Source organism: Cylas formicarius, unplaced genomic scaffold, assembly GCF_029955315.1.
Source record: "Cylas formicarius isolate icCylForm1 unplaced genomic scaffold, icCylForm1.1 PGA_scaffold_6__28_contigs__length_40554024, whole genome shotgun sequence".
NCBI classification, from domain to species: Eukaryota; Metazoa; Arthropoda; class Insecta; order Coleoptera; family Brentidae; genus Cylas; species Cylas formicarius.
The window spans coordinates 2,309,135-2,328,949 of NW_026844347.1; the positions used below are offsets into that span (position 1 = coordinate 2,309,135).

General features: G+C 33.0%; 1 protein-coding gene and 1 long non-coding RNA gene across 5 annotated transcripts in view; both read right to left on the bottom strand.

Moving 5' to 3' along the window:
- LOC132702830 (regulator of G-protein signaling 11) overlaps nt 1–19,815 on the bottom strand; it is a 161,104-nt gene that overhangs the window by 89,591 nt on the left and 51,698 nt on the right. For all 4 annotated transcript variants that reach the window (XM_060671641.1, XM_060671643.1, XM_060671640.1 and 1 more), the window contains exon 2: nt 18,589–18,782. In XM_060671641.1, coding sequence (XP_060527624.1) covers nt 18,589–18,642 — 54 coding nt within the window. In that variant the 5' untranslated portion in view covers nt 18,643–18,782. The remainder of the gene's footprint in view (nt 1–18,588; nt 18,783–19,815) is intronic.
- LOC132703377 (uncharacterized) lies at nt 3,018–7,687 on the bottom strand. The gene is made up of 3 exons (XR_009619069.1): nt 7,602–7,687; nt 7,054–7,291; nt 3,018–5,740 (listed from the first exon to the last, which is right to left on the bottom strand). It is a non-coding gene; the product is annotated as an uncharacterized LOC132703377 (long non-coding RNA).

Consider the following 19,815-nt stretch of genomic DNA (forward strand, 5'->3'; position numbering starts at 1 on the left):
TCATCAACATGGATCGATCGCTGTTTCGTTAAGCACATGTTTCCGGCTTTTCATTGATATAATAATCTTCTAGAAAGATCGCACAATAATTTATCTCCAGTACTTAGGATACCTTGGATGTTATCGAATAATTATATATAAAAGACATACGTTACAAATTCAACTTCAAAATTTATGCCCTAAGTAGCTTAAAACTAACGCAAAAATGTTGGGTTTAATTATAATTTTATTTTTTTCTGTGCATTGCTTTGGTAAGATGACATTTGTTAGTAACTACTGGATAAATTCACGAAAATTAAACAAATAAAGTATAATATAAAGTAAAAGAAAACGAAATACATATTCAAAAGATTTACATGTGAGAAAGAACAATTTTATCTGAATAATACATTTGTTTTTTGAGATCCCTGTAATTTCGGCATCATATATAAAAATCGAAGGGCCGATGCAAAAACCCTTCATTATAATTGAAATTTATCAATATAAAATAAAAACCTAGTGAGGCAATTAACAAATTTTCAGTCGCGCCCAAAAATCTTAATCCGGGAACCAGGATTATTGGAGGCGAACTTGTGGACATTTCAGAAGTACCATAACAAGTGGCAATTTTATTCCAAGGCAAGCAAGTATGCGGAGGATCTCTTATTTCTTCTACGAAGGTACTTACGGCGAATCATTGTTGGACCGAAGAAACAAACGGAAACTTATCTGAATACAGCGTAAGCGTAAGGACTGGGAAAAAGGCGGCCAAGAAATTTATGCTAGTGCTGTCGACTTATATGACATACCAAAAGGAGAAGTCAATCTAAACTATGACATCGCTATTATTTCTCTGAAATCAGCAGTAAATGTTTCAAATGCTATACCAATTCAAGTGGATGATGCCGATACAGTACATTTGGCAGGAGAAGTTGCAACAGTATCAGGCTGGGGAGTGACGTACTCACCATTTGACCCAATGCCACCCAATGTAACCAGCTATAAATATCCATTACGTGCAATAAATTCTACAGTCGTATCCTGTGGGGACGGTATCGACACTATACTCTGTCTTAGCCTAAATGGACCCGGAGCTTGCTATGGTGATTCTGGTGGACCAGCAGTTATTAACAGAAAACTGGCTGGAATAGTTTCCGCAGGCATATGTGCATCATATATTTATCCCGGTTACTTTACCAGAGTTTCAGTTTTTAGAGAATGGATAAAGGAACACGCTGGTGTTTAAACTCTATGAGTAATTTTTTTACAGTTTTTTTTTAATTACATAACCAAATAAATATTTTTAAAAGGGTTTTTGGATCTGCAAACAAAGGTCGCAGAAAGCATATTTTCTGGTGATAGAAACTTGCTTGTTAGAGATAAATGTTTGATTCTGAATGTTGCCTTTCTATTCTGGGGTGCGTTACCGTCCTTTATAACTGTGTAATGATTTCGGGTTCAACAGATTAAGCTCCTCGTTAATCATCGTCTTCCAGTTAATAGCAGTTTCATTCTTTTCTAAAAACGATGGCGTCGACAACCACCATGATATGAAGATGCTTTCTAGGGTGGTAATATCGCGCAATTAAAACTCTCAATTGCGACAGTCTCCGTCAATTCGAAACTGTCTTCTATATCCTAGTAAAACATCAAACAAAAACATTTAGTGTCGCTCCGTTCATCACTGTGAGTTGAAGTTCATTTTTTGTTTGTGTGTGTTTTTTTCTCTGTCGATACCGATTTTAGTGTTCTGTTTTGGAGGAAAACGCGATGTTGACTATTAATTTTATAGATTTTTAAAAAGACATCCAGTATGTATGCACTTTACGTCACGTCACTCTTCATTGAAACTTCAATGAAATTAAAACATATAAAACGAAACGTTGGCCAAAAATCAAACGTTGACTTTGTTTTCCTGAAACCGATCACTACTATTCAAATTTAAGCAAGTCTAAGTACTTCCGTTTCCAAATCCATTTTACGTATATGTTCAGCAGAACTGCGGAATATCGTTACCATATGAGCAGCTTTTTGTAGTAACCCGGATTTGCTAGACCTCAATATCATATTAGATATCTGTTCAGAAGGTTGTTATATCACAATCAAATTTCTTGTTATTTTTATTGACCATCTAATTGGTTAGATAATTTCGAATAAATTAATAAATTGATAGACGTCGTGATGACAATATATTCCGGGATATCATCCGTTCGTTTGTTGAACTCCGACTGCAATCCTGCAGACGTTTCGCCAAGATCTCACTTGACATCTTCAATGCTCGCGCTGCGAAAACAGTGTTCGAAGTGGGTCAGGTTCGTCATAGAGTACAATACAATACTCTCCAATAGCTCTAATATATATATCAAGACGTATCAAGAACATTACGCATTTTTTGCCTAATAAAAAGTTTAGTTTAATGTAAATGAGATGTCCTTAAACTATTTTCATATATTAAGTCTTTTCGGCACCTGAGAGCAATCGAGAGAAAAGCTCCTGATCGGCTGAATAAGCCAAGTTATGCCCGCGGCACCGTAAGTACCTCAACTAAGAAAAGACGTAGGTATATACAACCAAAATACGTTTCCGATTTAAAAAAATCTAAAAAACGACCCAAATAAATTTCCCGCTTGCGCTAGGAAACCCAATCAATAGAGATCCGTAGTCCCGCTTGTTGCTTTAAAAATCATTTTGTTACTCGCCTTTCATCGCATCTAAACTATTAAATCCAGATAGATTCAATTGTTATATCCGATTTTTAAAAATAAGTTACCGGGAACCCTCTAGAAGAATAACAAAAATCCATTTCATTTTTCAATTCAGACAAGAGTTTCCAATAATATCCCTTTTATGCCGCTGGAAGTTGGAGTTGTGCTTTACTCTAGAATTGAGCGTTACATATATAAGCCACATCCGATATGTGTACAGATTAACAGCTCGTTAAGGAAAATAATTAGTTTCCGCTATAATGCTATAATGGTTTTAATTCAGTATAGGATTGCATTAACAGTTGTAATCATGGTGTATAATTAAGCAGGATGGATAGTAATCAGGAATTAATTTGTACTATCGTGCTAATCATAACTAAAAATTTGGTATTTAAAATGGAACGTACATAATGGCGCTGGACTGTTTACTTTCACAAAATTTCAAAACCAAACCAAGAGAAATGGGTCCGCTAGTTCAGAGGAAATGCGCTAATGAAAGCTTCTTTTAGACTATTTACAAATCTTCTGGATTCCACCCGCGTTTCAGTTTCAATAAGCCAAGCCAAGCTCTGAAGAAGCCAACAGGATGATTTCCCAAGCGTCAGAAAGTTTGATTTATAAACAACCGACCCAGGAGGAATTCAGAAGGTTTGTAAATAGTACATTAGCCTATAGAAGTTTCTTTGAAAATTTGGCTTCTTTTAGACTTCATATTTAAGTTTGTTTGTGGTGCATTGGTAATTTATGTGGTTAATTAGTGAGTCACTTGTTGCCTTAAAATGTTTATGTTTACATTCGTTGCAATCACCACGACATTATTTTGCAAACTCTAACAGGGAACGGGCACTCAAGTCGATAATTGTTATGTGCTAAGCATGCAAATATATATGTGGATATAATTGTTTTATTGTTAGACGTTATTTCTTGTGATTTTACAGATATAATTTTGTATTGCGTTATGTTATATTAAACTGCACGACACTAGTATTTGGAGTAAACGAAGAGGGAGCATATTCCAACTCCTTACAATGTGCCACAAATATCAAAGAGGATTTAAAATTATGATCCCAATGCAATGCTTATGATCCTATGCATTGCCTAATAAAATCCTAGGCAACGTTAAATTCAGCTATTTAAAAATTTTGCTAGCGGTTTTTCCTCGCAGTCCCGTCTCTTTTGGCTAGCTTGTCGTCGCATGTTGGTAAGAGCTTGGCGTATAACGTAACAGTCAATTCTACCCGAATACGTGTGTGATGAGACAAAACAGCAAATGAATGATTGCTATGTTTTCTTTCGTAGAAAATGTTTGTAGTCACGAAAAATTAAATCTCTATGTGAAGGAATAAGCAGTATACATCTGTTTATCGTAGAATCTATAGCAACAATCACGCATGACATTTGTCAGACAACCGCATGACACGAAATATTTTCGACAGTTCGAACGAACCCGTATTTTTTACTTGAGTGCCCAAACAGCTATATTATATAAATCTGTAAGTTTAGCGTATAGCTATTACATATATTGCCATTGTTGAAAAAGAATGAGGGATCGACAAAACTGTATTTAAGGGTCGTTGTACAAAGGCTAAGGTAACGAACATCGTATTTGTTAGGGAAATCCACGGAAATGATTCTTGCTCATAACGAGCTGCGATCGTTCTAAAAAAAACGGCCTTTTTGGAAGTAAAAAAACCGTTCAGCACTTCTTCGACGCAGTAGGAGGGCGTAGATGGGACTATCGCCAGATTTTTGGGGCGACCTAAACGAGATAATTGCGGAACCCTCTAAAATTCAGGCTCGACATAGGTTCTTAGCCTAGGTAGCACGGGACTACGCCATCCTGACAGGACACTGCCACCTAAGAAGGGACCTCCATATTACGTAGTATCCAGTCGAGACGTAGGTTGTGTTTAAATGACGAGGAAACTCTCATTTATCTCCTAATCGCGAATGAGCAGCCGCTTAAAAGTATTAGAAGGTTGATTTGTTGCGCCAGAAGAACTATCCAAAGTCCCCCTAAAATGGTAATATTTCCTCGAAATAAGCAAAGACTTGCCTCAATAATGGAACGGAAAGGTTGAATGCACGGCAGAGGGAACTGAAAGAATGAATATGCTGATATTTTTGAGACCAGCAACATATGAAAATACGAGTATAAACAACATAAAAAATATGTTGTGGAGGAGCTGTACATACCTTGGTGATGACAAAACGTGTATTGGATACTTTTCGGTTTGATAGAGGTTTTTTCGTTTTTTTTTCCGATTGGTATTTGTTTTGAATTTTTTGTTATGAATATGGGGACTAAGACACAGCCATAAAATCTCTGCAAATCGCTTAAAAACTCACGAAAAAGTTGAAAAATATTGTGTGTCTATCGGTATCGCTTTCGGTTACGGAGTTCCACCCTTGGTATCTATTAATTTTGCCGCATTTACGATCCCTGTATTACCTAATAGCTATATGATGGTTACTAGTATTTAGGAGAATCCTTTGCAAAATAATTCATTTTGGTAGGCAGAGAAATCCACGCAGAAGGCAGTATTAAATCGGTAAATCCTTGTCAGAATTTCAAACACAACGGTTAAACAAGGGTACATATAGCTTGAGTCGCTTTTTATGAGAATACTTTAAATTTGGTCAATTCAATATGCTTCAAACGATTGTTAATACCGAACGTTTCAAAAAACATATAATAACACTTTCCTACACGAACTATCAGCCACCTCATTCGCTCTTCCTATATCAGTGCATTAATGTCAAAAACGTTTTCAATGTGATATGATTTTGGCGGAAACAGAAACCCTATAGAGTGAAATCGAAAATATTAAAGTATATCGCTGATCGTTTAGTATTACTTGCTCTGGAAGGTTTTTTTATATATAATTGGACCTTAAGATTATAAAACCAGTGTCATCCTAAAACTTTTCCAAAACACAGTTTATTCTCGAACGAGACAAATTTAACTCCCATTTAAACGAAGGCCTGTGAGTTGTCGCTTTTATTACTATTTGCCCAGGAAATAGACTAACCATCTAAATTGGAACACATCGTATCTGAAAAAAACATTTTAAAACTTTAATTAGCTTAATGATTTACACTTTAAAATATTTCTTATTATAATCGACAAGTTCGACAAACTGGAGGCTTTCACATGGTATACCAAGATAGCGCGTTACTTGTTATTGAGAGGGCAGAAAGTCTACAATTATTGTTCCAAACATTTAGGCAAATTGCATTCAGTTAAATAAGGTCAGAAAACACAGATCAGATGATGAACGTAAAATGTTGAATCGAGAAAACCGGAACATCATTTCTTAAAAAGTGAAGTGTTTATTTAATTAACTCCTTGACTAAAGTGGTGACTAAAGTGATTTGTCAAACTTGTTGCATAATATACTATTAAACCTTAGAGTCATGTGGGGCAAGAGTGCGCATTTTTTTTTCTATGGTCATAAAATTGTAACAATTGTACAAAATAAATTGAAATAAAAGTATTTATTTAAAGGATTTATTGATTTAACAATTACGTAACATGAAATTCAATTTACTTAATTGTAATTAAAGAAATAAAATAAAATAAATGTTAGTCACGTTTACCCCAATATTGGGGTAAGTGTGCGCAGCACTGCGGGTAAGTGTGCGCATTTGTAATAATTTAAACCATAACTTGTTACATATAGTTACACCATATTTAATGTTATAAATATTATTTTTTATCAATACTTATCATTTTTTACTTCATTTTTTATATTTATATATTAAATATATAATTTTTGACAAATACTGTTTAACTTGATTTTTATCGAGAATAAGGCTTCGAGTAGTTAACAGTTTTGAATAGAGATAAATTCAAATGAGATCGTTTTTAACGAATATGATAAAATCTTAATTATTAGAACATATATCACATATGAAAGCACCAGTTTTATAATGAGTGCCACCAGCTATGACATAAGCTACATTTAATCCAATCCTCTGTAGGTGGATCAACGTATTTTTCACCACACAATGCACAGTAATCATCATTTTCCTTAAAATCATTAATATTTTCCTGACTAGCCTTAACTTTAACAGCCTTATCTTTGGTAGTAGTATTCTTCTTTGTTTTTTTTTTAGAATTTTCAGTTTTATTTGCTCTAGCTATGCTAGTTGACGTGGGTTGTCGTAAATTCAAGTCAGGGTGCTTTTTTTAAAAATCCATACACCCAATCACGTCCAGCCATTTTCGACTTTTGATTAAACCGATGAGGAATATGATTTATTTCAGCATACTCGTAGATCAATGTTCTTAGAGTTGTCATATTAGGACCATAATAGAGATCATCACATTTTTTTAAATAATTATATATTTCATTTTCTTGCTCACTTGTGAAAGTTGAAGTAAATCTTCCTAATTTTAGAGCAGTTGAATCAGATTTTAATCGCTTCCTGAGAGTACTCTCTTTCATTCCAACCTGTTCAGCTGCTTTTCTTTTACTTAAACCTTCGGCAATCAATCGCTTAGCAGCATCAAATTGATCACGGGTAACAACGGACCTGTGTGGAGCCTTCCGCTTGTAATTTCGAGGCATTGTAGTTTTTTTTAAGAAATATATAAGTATAACCTGAAACAAATAACAACGAGTGTCGATACACAAAGAACTCACTATCGGGGTAAAGTACGCATTAAAATATGCGTACTCTTATCCCACAACCGTATGCGTACACTTAACCCTAATAGCCTTTACAGATTTAGTTTAAAATTACACATTTTTGCGTCATTCTACCAAGTTTTGATGTATAGCTGATAAAATTAGATATATAAACGAGCATAATTGGACATAATTAATACTAATTACCGCTACATAAATATAAAAGTATTTGGATTCTAAATTGGAAAAAATCGTAAGAATAATAACCAAAATTTTTACTTACCAATATTACTAAAACTACGTAACTTTGCCAGACAAGACTCTAGTCTTTTGTCCAACGTCGTAGTGACTACTGAAGGCAGTTGATTCCCCTACTCTACTGTCGACGGTTTTATAAATAATAAGCCTGCGCACACTTTCCCCACATGACTCCACTTAATGAGTTTAATTTTTGGCATAAAAATATTTTCCAATAATATTTTATTATTTTATGTCTGCCTGCTACATCACGAAGTTCATTTAAAAATTATAATATAACATTAATAATAAAACGCAATTAAACTCAAACTGGACATTAGATATTAATCAGCTTATAGGTATTTCTATTTATTCGTATTTGGTTTCATATTATAGAATCCCTTTAGTTTTTTACGACAAAAAATAAATTAACTCGTTAAATAGTAAGAGTTTTTGCAAAAATATGCTTAAAACTCAAATAAGAATCAAAAACATTCCTACAAACTTTGTTCCCACTAGTCTAGAATTATGGCGAGTATCCGGAATTTATAGATATACGTGTAAAATTGTGTTTTGAGTAAATATTTTTCCCTCCCAATGTTTAATCTCGATGATAGCGGCATATTACTGACAGATAACGAACGCGGCAGACATCCGCGAATTAATATCGAAGAAAAGATGATAAGGGACTTGTATCAAGTTAGTTTGTTAAACGGCCGTTAATTAATGGTCTGTCGTCGTCGGATCTCGTCTCGAGAGCTCCTTCGTATTCTAGCAATTACTCCTGCGCGTCACCTACGTGGGACAAAAGGGACGCAGATGAGCCTCGAATATGAACCAATTTCCATACAATTTAACTTTTGGGTATTTGCCGTTTGCCTGCGTGGGGGTGATTGTCGGCACGGAATTTCAATTCTACCCGCCGTATGTGTCAATTATCGTATCGCAGCGTTTACAGGTTGCACCGATATGAACCAGTTTATCGGTATAAACGGCAATTTTCGCCAATAAATCGCCATAGCAACTCAAATTGGAACGGGTAATAATTCATACAATTTCCGCAATTTTTTGTACTACACAGAAAAGTGTTTATTTTTAATGTTTTGTGTCTATTCCATTTTCGAATTTATTCTCCGATGGTGGCGCTACTGATTGCAGACAAACACGTGTTGTTACCTATTGCGTTTGGACGCCGCACACAGGCGAATTTTCAAAAGCTGGCCAGAAGTCAGAAACTCCAACTTAAAAATCTTGAGCTAAATTCATTACATTTCAGTAATCTAGTTACCTGTCTATTATAAATAAACAAACTTTTGTTTTAACTCGCGTTGCTACCGGCCATATTGTTATTGAAACTTGAAAGTTTATTAATTTGTATTCATTTAATTAGAGTGCATCCGTGTGTAATTCTTCGAAAGTTGGTGATTGAAAAATAATAAGTACAAGCATATCATTATTATTATCTATGCAATTATTATCATCAATGAATTGTTTTAAATTTTCAATTTTCAAATTAGCATAGAACTCTTATTTAATATGTACTTAAAAAGACATATTTTCTTGTTTATGCGATAATTTGCGATCTTAATGGGTACCTATTTTTTAAGAAGTTCTGTCAGTGCTGGTATATATTTTTAATTTTGGTAAAATTTACTATTGTATGGTTTTTGAACATGCGAAATTCAAAAATGCTAATGGGAATGTTGCCAGATGTACAGCTTTTACGTGACACGTCCTCATTTTGTTATTTTAATGCCATTATTGTTGCCTGAATTGCGCATGTCCAATTTAGTAAGGTCTCGTAATTTTAAAATTTTGTTTTTATTATTAAGCTTCGCAACACCGCTTTTGCCGCGTAAAAGTCCCGAAACATATTGGCAGTTTCGGAGATAATTAAGAGTTTCTGTATTTGAACGTACATGACAGTCTAAAACCTGTGTTTGCCCTGTGTCATTTTAAAAATTTGTGACACAGAAAGTTATTAGGTATCTAATCAGATTTTTTTTATAATAGATCAGGAGTTATGAGATATGTTTTTGTACTAGATTTTCATAGACGCAACTGTACAAATTTCAATAGTCCATAAAAAGACTTGTCATAAAAAGTTCTGCCTATTTATAAATAATAAGATTATACTTGCGAAATTCTTAACACTCAAAGTACTCAAATATCAATATCTCATCTTCGTTTTTACCCCTTTGCTCTAAAATATTTATTATTATCTTTTTGTAATATTGTTTTTGTAATTACATATACATTATCATAATTCAAGAAAGTTATAACTGTTTTATGTTTTCCTTCAATAATACACATTGTTGATGTTGTTAAAATAAGTTTTAATAACTGTCACTGAAAAATAAATGAATTACGTAAAAATGTGAACAAGTAAGAAACTAAATTAAAATTGTTCTAACGTCATTCTAAAAAAAAATTATTAATCAGTATTTAATTTAGGTACGACTTTTCGACCACACTGTATATTTTTACCTGTAGCGGAATAATAGTGTAAAGTACTGCATTATCATACTTTTCTTAAATAAATTCATTATTCATCATTTTTAGATACTTTTTTAAGATAAATAATATTGGCCAGCATTTTGATCAAATTCGCCTGGTCGTTACTTCTGATCTGCAGTAGTGATAGTTAAAGCAAAGGTGACGGCTACGTTGACAGCTTTTATGGAAATGGCATAAGAGGTCGAAACCCATATTAACTTGTCGCAAAATGTAGTGTGGAAAATCTCATATTTTGGGAAAGGCGAAGTACTATTAAATGTAATATTCGTTCTACACGTTGGGCTTCCAAACAAATACAATCAAAAACAGTCCCGTCCAGTCATCGAAATGGGAACGAAACCAAACGAACTGTTCTTTTTTATCCAATGTAACGTGAAAAGAGACTTCATAGGACATCGGATAGAATTGTATAGTTCCTACAATCAAAATAAATAAGAACTAAAAGTTCAGATTTTCACAAAATTATATATTATGACATGACAATTGTTTCAACAACACCGCGTCTTTATCAAATGTCACATTTGATAAAGACACGGTGTTGTTGAAACAATTGTCATGTCATAATATATAATTTCGTGAAAATCTGCACTTTTAGTTCTTATTTATTTTGATAAATGGATTTTCATCAAGTAAAAGCCACCTCAGTTCAAGTTCAATATTTTTCAAAAGTTCTCAATTGTGGTTACAACCTGTCTGTAGAAGTTGTTTAATCATTTTGTGAACGGCTGGTTTCATAAAAAACTGATAGGCCACTATGTCTTTGTCATACAAACTTCATTGTTCATATTTCTAATACTGTACAGAGGAATGGGAGTGTGGTATGGTGGATTGACTGAAGACAAGAAGAAACACTTGGAAATAATTTAATTCTTTGTGCAAGCTCCATCCGCATGAATCACAGCTTGAAGTCTTCGGTTCATGGTCATGAAAGGAGTTATGAAGTGTTCTTCAAGCGACATTTGCCATGCTTTCTAAATACCATGCCATGGCTCTTCGCTGTTTTGTGGCATGAAATTTCTTTGATACAGCCGTTTTACCATTACCTCGCATATGTTTTTGATTGGATTGATGTCAGGACTGTTACTTGGCCATGGCAAAGTTTCAATGTTTCAATGATCAATGTATTTTGGAGCCACTGGAGTGTGTTGTTTATAGACACAAATGCTCTAATCTCTACAGTAATGAAATGTCAATTGTCAATTGTCAAAAGAACAAGGCTTTACACCAGTTTTGGTAACTTTCTCTTGGTAACATATTTGAATTTAAAGCACCAGCACCAGCCAAAACAACCGGTGAGGTTGAAATAGCTTCGCGGTTTTAGGCCTGCTCTAACCTTAAAAAATAGAGGGATACTTGTATATGCGCAACTCTGTAGCCCATGAAGTAGCAAGGTTCGAGAGAATTTAAAATTTTAAATGAAAAATATCATCAACATTTTGTGATATTAATGTTATTCAGATTTATTATCATAACGAACTTTGTTTTCGAATCATCTAGATTGAAATTCAACCATCCAATATTCTGTTGTAATTCAGATTTAAATTATACAACAATCCTGCAGAAATCACAAAATGTTAAGTCCGTTACCGCAGTTTTTCTTGCTAAATAACACCAGCGAGATGTTATGTATTTATAACACTATTTTAACATTGCCTCTTAGCTTGTACAAAAAGATTAACTGGATTTTTCTTCGTCTACCTCGCATGTTAAAGCGACCATTTTTTTAAAGGTCATCCAAAAATAACACCTACAAATTAAGATATTACAAAAATATAAAAAAAATATTTAGTGCTTTATTTGGAAAACAGAAAATTTAATGTTCAGGACTATCCCAGGAAAGCTTGGGTTATGATTTAAAAAAATTGTTTTTTAAAACATAAAGTTTTGATTAAAAGTTATTTTAGAAAACCTTAGTTACAGAATTAAAACCAAACCAAAACTAAAAAAAAACGTTTCTCTGCAGTGCAAAATAACTAGAATTATGGACACTGGAATGAAGAAGGCATTTAAATGACCGGCTTTTTTTAGTTCTCCCTGCACTCTATGTAGTCGCTAGTGTCCTTTGACTTTTTTGAACCATTGCAACGACTCTGATAACGACATCGACAATCAAAACTAAACAAACATTAATCTTCACGAAAAACGGATGTACGGATAGGGAGCATATCTTTAAGTCCGAAATTCAAATTTCGTATAGCAGTGACTATGAAGTATATAACTCGTGTTGTAATGTATAGCAAAACGGCCTGTTCTTTAGTGAGCTAAAAAATAACCGGAATTGTCAGAAACAGAACGCGCGGGAAATGAGTGCAATTTAACATACCCGAAGCTTTATAGCGGAAAGCGTAACATGAATTTATGGAGCATTTGTAAAAGCAATGGCTTGGAACAATTTTTAAGACGAATTTGATAACAAAGATCATGTTGATTAATACTAACTGTACCAGAAGGTTTATTTTCGGCCACAAAATGGCCGTAGCCGAGACATGACGATAAATTCCTATAAATACTTTTAAAAACTGGGCTCATCTTTAAGCAATTTAAATTTGCATTGGCGGTTAGACACAGGCATGAACAAGAGTAGTAATTTTAATTAGGATGTACAATATCGCCCTGTGTGAAACACCCTGGTTTATTATAATTTTGATAGTAAAACAAGTGGAAATAATAAACTGAACTGTTGTTGTGTTGCTCCCATACCTACCAATGAGATTCACTGTAAAACCAAAAAAAGTAAACTTGATTTCGTTTCGTAACGATTAGGATCCTCTATTTCACATTCAGGATTGCGAAATCCAGATTTTCTCTGCATTTAAAGCAATCCCTTTCCGATAAAAGTTATCGTCAGAGATCAACGGATTCGTGATTTACAAGGCGGTGAATAATAATGTCGGCTTTGGCCGGAGATCCACATTGATTGATGTATCAGAGTGCTATCTGCTTGCTGAGTGTTTTGCATGCGATGGCAAGCGAGTTCGCAGTTACTCTTTGAAAACTCGCATTGAGAAACTCAATTAACTTCGTTCAATAATTATATTGCGGTTTGCGGGTCTAACTTAAACTGAGTATACACGTGAGCGCACATAATGTGAGTACATAATAACGCAGGCGATTTGTTCAATAAATGTGATGGAAAATATTAGAGGTCAAAAATATACATGGTGTTGACAGTGAAACTATACTAAATGTTATATTTTCTGAGGCCTTTGAAAATAATTAACACCTGCAACTCTTTCCCGACATTATTTCCTCCCTATCGACTTCCATACTTGGCAAAAAATTAGAGAATTCGTTTGAAGAGAGATTAAAATGCTTTTGTTTTTCATTTTCCCTTCCAGTGGTGCTAGATCTAGTCACCTGTGTTACTTTGTACTCAGAATATTTGTTTAAATAATAAAGGGTAATTAATATTATTAATGTCGATGTTGAATCTCTCTAAAATAGTTGGAAATATGGATATTGGCTAAAAGTATGTTTTAACGAAGAAAACATTTTTTTAATTATGAAACATTAAACATGATTAAATGGAAAATGCTATATCATAATCAGTTTTATAACGGCAAATAACCAGAATTTAAGATACAAACAATTTCAACAGATTTTCGGATTTAGCCGCTTTGGCGAAGCTCACGTATCATCAATTTCAGCCAGCTGATCGTAACAAACAGCAGAAACACACGAAATGAAAACGAAAAATGGAGCTAAAACTTAAAAAAAATTAAAATGTCTGTCTGCAATCAACCCATTTGTTTTGAAAAACTTTCTGTATTAGTTGTCATCATAAAAACTTAGCTAAGTTATAAACGTTTTAAAACCTAATTTTCATTCAAAAAAACTTAAATTAAAATTAAAAATTCAATTAAAAAAATTAATTATTTTAATGTTGGCTTAAGTTAACTAAAGGTAACAACACAATAATAATAATAATATAATATTCAATTATAATATACACAATTTTGTCGAAAAATCTTACCAAATATCATTCAGAGTCGAATTACACATAGAAACTTTCCGAATATAATTTGCCGAAATCTTTTAACGGCACTATCTAGAAGAGACGGTCCCGTTACGTTCCACCTTGTTGCAGATAAGTACGGCCCCAAAAAGTCTGTGAGGGTGTAATTTGATCGTTGAGTTCAAGAGCATCTTTGAGGCAATTTACATATAGAAAACTTTTGTATTCTATTCTTTTTATTCCCAAATTTTTTATAAATTAATATCAGTAACTGATGGCCCAATCTGGTGTCAAACTAGCCGCCAGCGTATTTGGGAGACACGCCATTTATAACTGTCCGCCGTGGTTAGCAACCCTAATGGGAATTATATAGAGCATGGGAATTATGTAGAGCCTTATATACTATAACGAATTGAACCTAATCGTTCGGAAATTATGGAAACCCAAACTTCTCATTTAAAATTGGAACCTCGGGGTTTTCACTCTGTTCATTATGATGTGTGAATCGCTATGTTACGAAGCAATTTGGTTTAATTGCTATAAGGATATTAAGATATCGATTATTTAGATTAAGTGAGTGCCTTTTAGTCGCCAGTGAATTTAAAATAATTTTAAATTAATTTTTAGTTAGTGTCCAGTACTCTTAAAAAGTCATTTTTGGATCAAAATAGAGACATCGACAACAAAAGAGAATAAGATGAGTAAATAATGTCGATTAACATAAAATGAAATGAAATTGGTCTTTGACACTATTCATATTCTCGTATGTGAGAACATGTAAATAATTTCAAATAGACTCCCAGGTCGATTTTTATCTGTAACTTAATGAACAATTTGAGTTTGCACGCGTTGCTTACTGATGTATCCGAGTAATAAGCAATAACGTCCCCGGCTGAGGCACGCCAATGCCATTTAAAATTTTAACCGGAATTTCCGCATCGATGTGACAAACCAAAGCCGCGATGGTGTTAATTCGGTTAAACCCGTTATTCCGAAAACTTGAAATGCGATTTTGGGATTGCGGGAATTCATTATCGATCCGGCTAATGTACGCCGAATGGCCGGGGGGGAATTGACAAACGAAACGACAGATGAAATGGTTACTACTAAACAAACAAACAAACGAACTGGAACAGTAGCTACTTAACCATGGTTCAGCTTGATTCCTGCTTGGGAACAGTTTACTGACAGTTCAGTAAACTTGCATACGATGAAATTGGGATCCTCCAAAAACACTATGTTTTTACGATAACTAAGTAATTAATTAGTATTTTCTAAGATACTTCACATTTTCTGAAATACTTTTTTAGTAATCAAAGAATATACTTTATTACAATTAAACAAAATCGAAGCCAAATGAAAGAATAGTTACATTTCTGAAACAACTAGAATCGTGTGGGTTCGTCAAGAGCAAGGCAACTAAAACTTTATTTCGCCCAAAATAAAAATTAAACTCGATGCTCAAATAGACCATGGAAAAAAACATTTCTTCTAAGAAACCTATCCAAAGATGCGTCTGAACATACTCTTAAAATTGCATACTTTGTCTGGATTCAGATTATTGTCACAACAGCGTTCACTGTTTCCGACAAGAAAAAGAGATAATTTTCAATTTTACCATATTGAATAAGTCTAGAACCGGTGTGAATTAACTAGCCCTAAAATCAACAACAATTTACCAACCTCGTAATATAAATTTTTGTAGTAAAACCAGGGAGACGTACGGACACTAGATCCTAACTAAATATCATGATTGCCTGTAAATTGTAAAATAAGTGGACTGCATCGTCATGAGGTACTGCAGAATGTAACTTTATTCGAAAATACAGAAACAACCTAAAACAGATTCTTCGAAGCCGGTCAAATTTACTTTAAAAATTTACATGACGATTGAGAATGAGAGAGCAATAGATAACAGAGGGAGCTTACATGTCTTTTTTGTTACAATTTATATTGGATTGTCAGTAAACACAATAAAAAAAAAGGATACTCTAGAAATATTGTAGTCCTGTTTTATACAGATTCGAATTTTATTACAAATATTAATTAAAGATAAATAACCTACGTTTCTTGTAAAACGTTAAATACTGATTAGTTAAACCTGTGTACTTTTTAATACCAACCTATATTTTTTTGAAATACCGCTTTTCCTCGATAATGTTTCTGTGCAAGATTTAAAGAAACCTGGAACGCTCATGCAATTTTGCGAATTGGTATGGATCATTTCTTGCCCAATGTTGAGAACATTGCCTTTTTTTCGTATGTTTAATAATTTCATAAGAATAATGTAAAAAAATAGGTTTGAAAAATAATGGTTTCATTATAAATAATTTTTCTAATTTATTTACAAATCGGTATAGGGCACCAAAAATATTCAAAATCAAAAAGTTCCCACGATCAAAAAGAGAATTTAAACAAATAGTTCGAGAGGGTTAGGTAGATGGAGTTTTTCCCATAAAAGTATTTCACCCTGTATATATTGGAAAAAAGCTTAACTATTTTTTTAAGTGTATTAAGTGTACCAAATTTCAGTTCATTATTATTAAAATTATAGAAGAAAACAAAAATCTTGACACTTGGGCGCCCTGTATCTCGGTAACAAGGCGTAACATGTTTATATATAAACCTTTTTTCTTATTTTCAGTTGACGCCCGTATTATTGAATCAACAACAAGCAGTAATAATAAATATATTTTCTTAAACAATAGGATTTAATGCTGCCGAGTAATTTATTACCCTTGGCGTTAGGAGTAAAATTACTATGAAGCAAATCTAACAAGAAAGTTTCTTAGTTCCTATTTCTTGCGAAACGGCAAGTGCAACTTTGGTATATAACTTCTGTGGTATGAAACATCTTTAAAATTGTAAATAAACACCCGTAAGGTTTTCTGCCTTAAAGGAATTTTAAAAATTACATTTTCTTTACAAAAATAGGTTAATTAATTTTAAATGCTTAACGCGAAAAGTTTTCCATTAATGAATTTCGGCAAAGACGCACATTTTCGCATTTACATATATACCTGCCTGCGTAACACAACAAAAATAAGTGATTTCCCGTAAAGCTAATAATTAATTAATATCAACTCTTCAAGAGTTTTAATAGAGCAGTCAACCTGAATCACCCTGTAACCTACAACGTTTAATTTTTCGGTTATCGCAGATGTTGGTTGTACAAATAATTTACCATTTTATCGATCTCATGACCTGAATTGTTCACGGTCAATAAAACTTCCGTTCACTACGTTTATTATTAAAACGTGTAAAATGGGTTTCTTCCTTTTTGTATTAACAATCTCTGATAAACATTCTTATGTAATAACAACGCGTAATAAGAACAATATATAATACTAAAATTGTTTAAAAAAAAACCTCAATAATAGTTTCAAATATTACGAATCAAGAAATGCCAGCAGCCCCACCGCCAAATAAATATACTGGAAAGATTTTTTTTACTGTTTTTTTCTTTGAATAAGTGTGACCAAAATAAGGTCCTAATAAATAAATGATAACAGCTATCGTTGTTAAACTAAAGAGCTTCCCAATGCGAATTTCAGAGCCCACTGCGAAAAGCGAATTACAGGATCCACGAGTGGAACCCTGTTGGCAAAATTTGATAAAAAACTATAATTATCCTTGACGACCAACATCTAAATCAAAAATATACAAGGTATTGCTTTTAATATGACAAATCAACGTGCGAACTAGTATGCCAGACATATATATAATAATATACTAAGAGTGCTAAGAAAAAAAATAAAAACATGAAATAATTCTCCCTCACAATTGAACAAAACATTCATTACCTTAAATGTAGATGATTATCCTACACATGGTAATCCTAGTTGTACGACACTAGAAAATGATATTGCAGAATGACAGAAAAACTATTAGCTGTAGTAAATTTACACAATAATTGAAATACACCGTCCCACCATATCGCTGTCAAATAAAACCAATATAAATCGTATGGGCTCAAGGAAAAGAATTTGGTTCGTAAAAAAATATTTAAAATGAAATATGTAAATGTTTTGTGCAAGTGACGTCATAAGAAGAAGAAAAATTGTGGTTGATCGAATGATAGATCTTTAAATAATAGCAAGAAAATAAGACAATTGCTGCGATGGGGAAGAATAGACTTTTATTAATCTGCAATACATTGTATATTATGTATATATTTGAAAATTGACCAGCCTTATTGTGATTTTTTCAATAAGTATTTAATGCAAAAGTTTTAGGGCTATTCCTGTTATCTAATTTATTTTACTTAACAAATGATCATGGTGGTTTGAAATAAAACTTATAACTATTGTATCTATCCTTCCTGAAAAAAAAAACCATAATAATGTCTGAATGTTGGTTTCAAATTATACATACTCAGTCATATATCTATCAAAAAGTTTTGTGAAGTGATCAAAAGCCAAGTAGTCTAACCTAACCTATTTTTATATCGGGAATCTGTCAAATAGCTTTTGTTCACATTACTAAACATAGACTACGTCCATCACTTCACATATTTTTTTTACTAAAAAAAAACTATTCTTGGTATATATGGTTTACTTACTTTGTCGAAAGCTTTGGGCCTGTGGCATCGGTACTCCCGGTTATCCGGCTCCATGCGTAGGCCGGGGTGAGGGCGGCAGAGGGGGGGCCGGGCAGTAGCAGCCGGGCAGGGGCGCACCACTCTAGCCGAGCTCCATGGGCGAGCTCTGCCCTCGCCCCATCACGCCCACACTCACCCCCACATACAACCAATAACTGAAAATAAAAATAGGAGTGAGGCGTTTATTCATAACTCAATCCAACTATTATTTAAGTGCTTTTTTATTTACAATATTCGCTATATGATTATAACTTTTATGATTCACTCTAGGATGGGCTAAACATTTAAATAGATAGCCTTTAGTTCTACTTTCAATAAAAATAGTTACAATAACTTTATTTACGTACGCCATCAATTTCGAAAAGCTTTATTTTGAGTGACAAGTGGATTTCAGAAATTCTGAAGGCAAAAATCTAGAAACTGGATGAGGTATATTCATGACGATCGTGCCAAATATGCCCTATCACCTTTTTGCTAGTTTGCTAGGGTTTGTTATTAGTTTGGTTAGTTTCGGTTTGAACTGTTTGCCTAGTTTTAACGTAGTCTATAGATGGTGCTGTCAATCACTTAATAAAATAGTCCACATTTTTTTGTAAAAGTGTTAAGTACTTGGAATAAATACGATTATATTTATTTATTTACATTTATTACATTAATTCAAACCACCTATTCAAGGACATTGATACAATTACGATTTCTAAAATACTCACTTTTTTTGTAAAAATAACAAACACATGTATATATATATATATACATATATATATATATATATATATATATATATATATATATATATATATATATATATATATATATATATATATATATATATATATATATATATATATATATATATATATATATATATATATATATATATATATATATATATATATATATATATATATATATATATATATATATTTATATATATATATATATATATATATATATATATATATATATATATATATATATATATATATATATATATATATATATATATATATATATATATATATATATGATGACACTATATTCCGGGATATCATCCGTTCGCTCGTTGAACTCCGACTGGAATCCTGCATCCGACTGGAATCCTGCAAATCTTGCATCCGACTGGAATCCTGCAGACGTTTCGCCAAAATCTCACTTGGCATCTTCAATGCTCGCGTTCCGAAGTGTTCG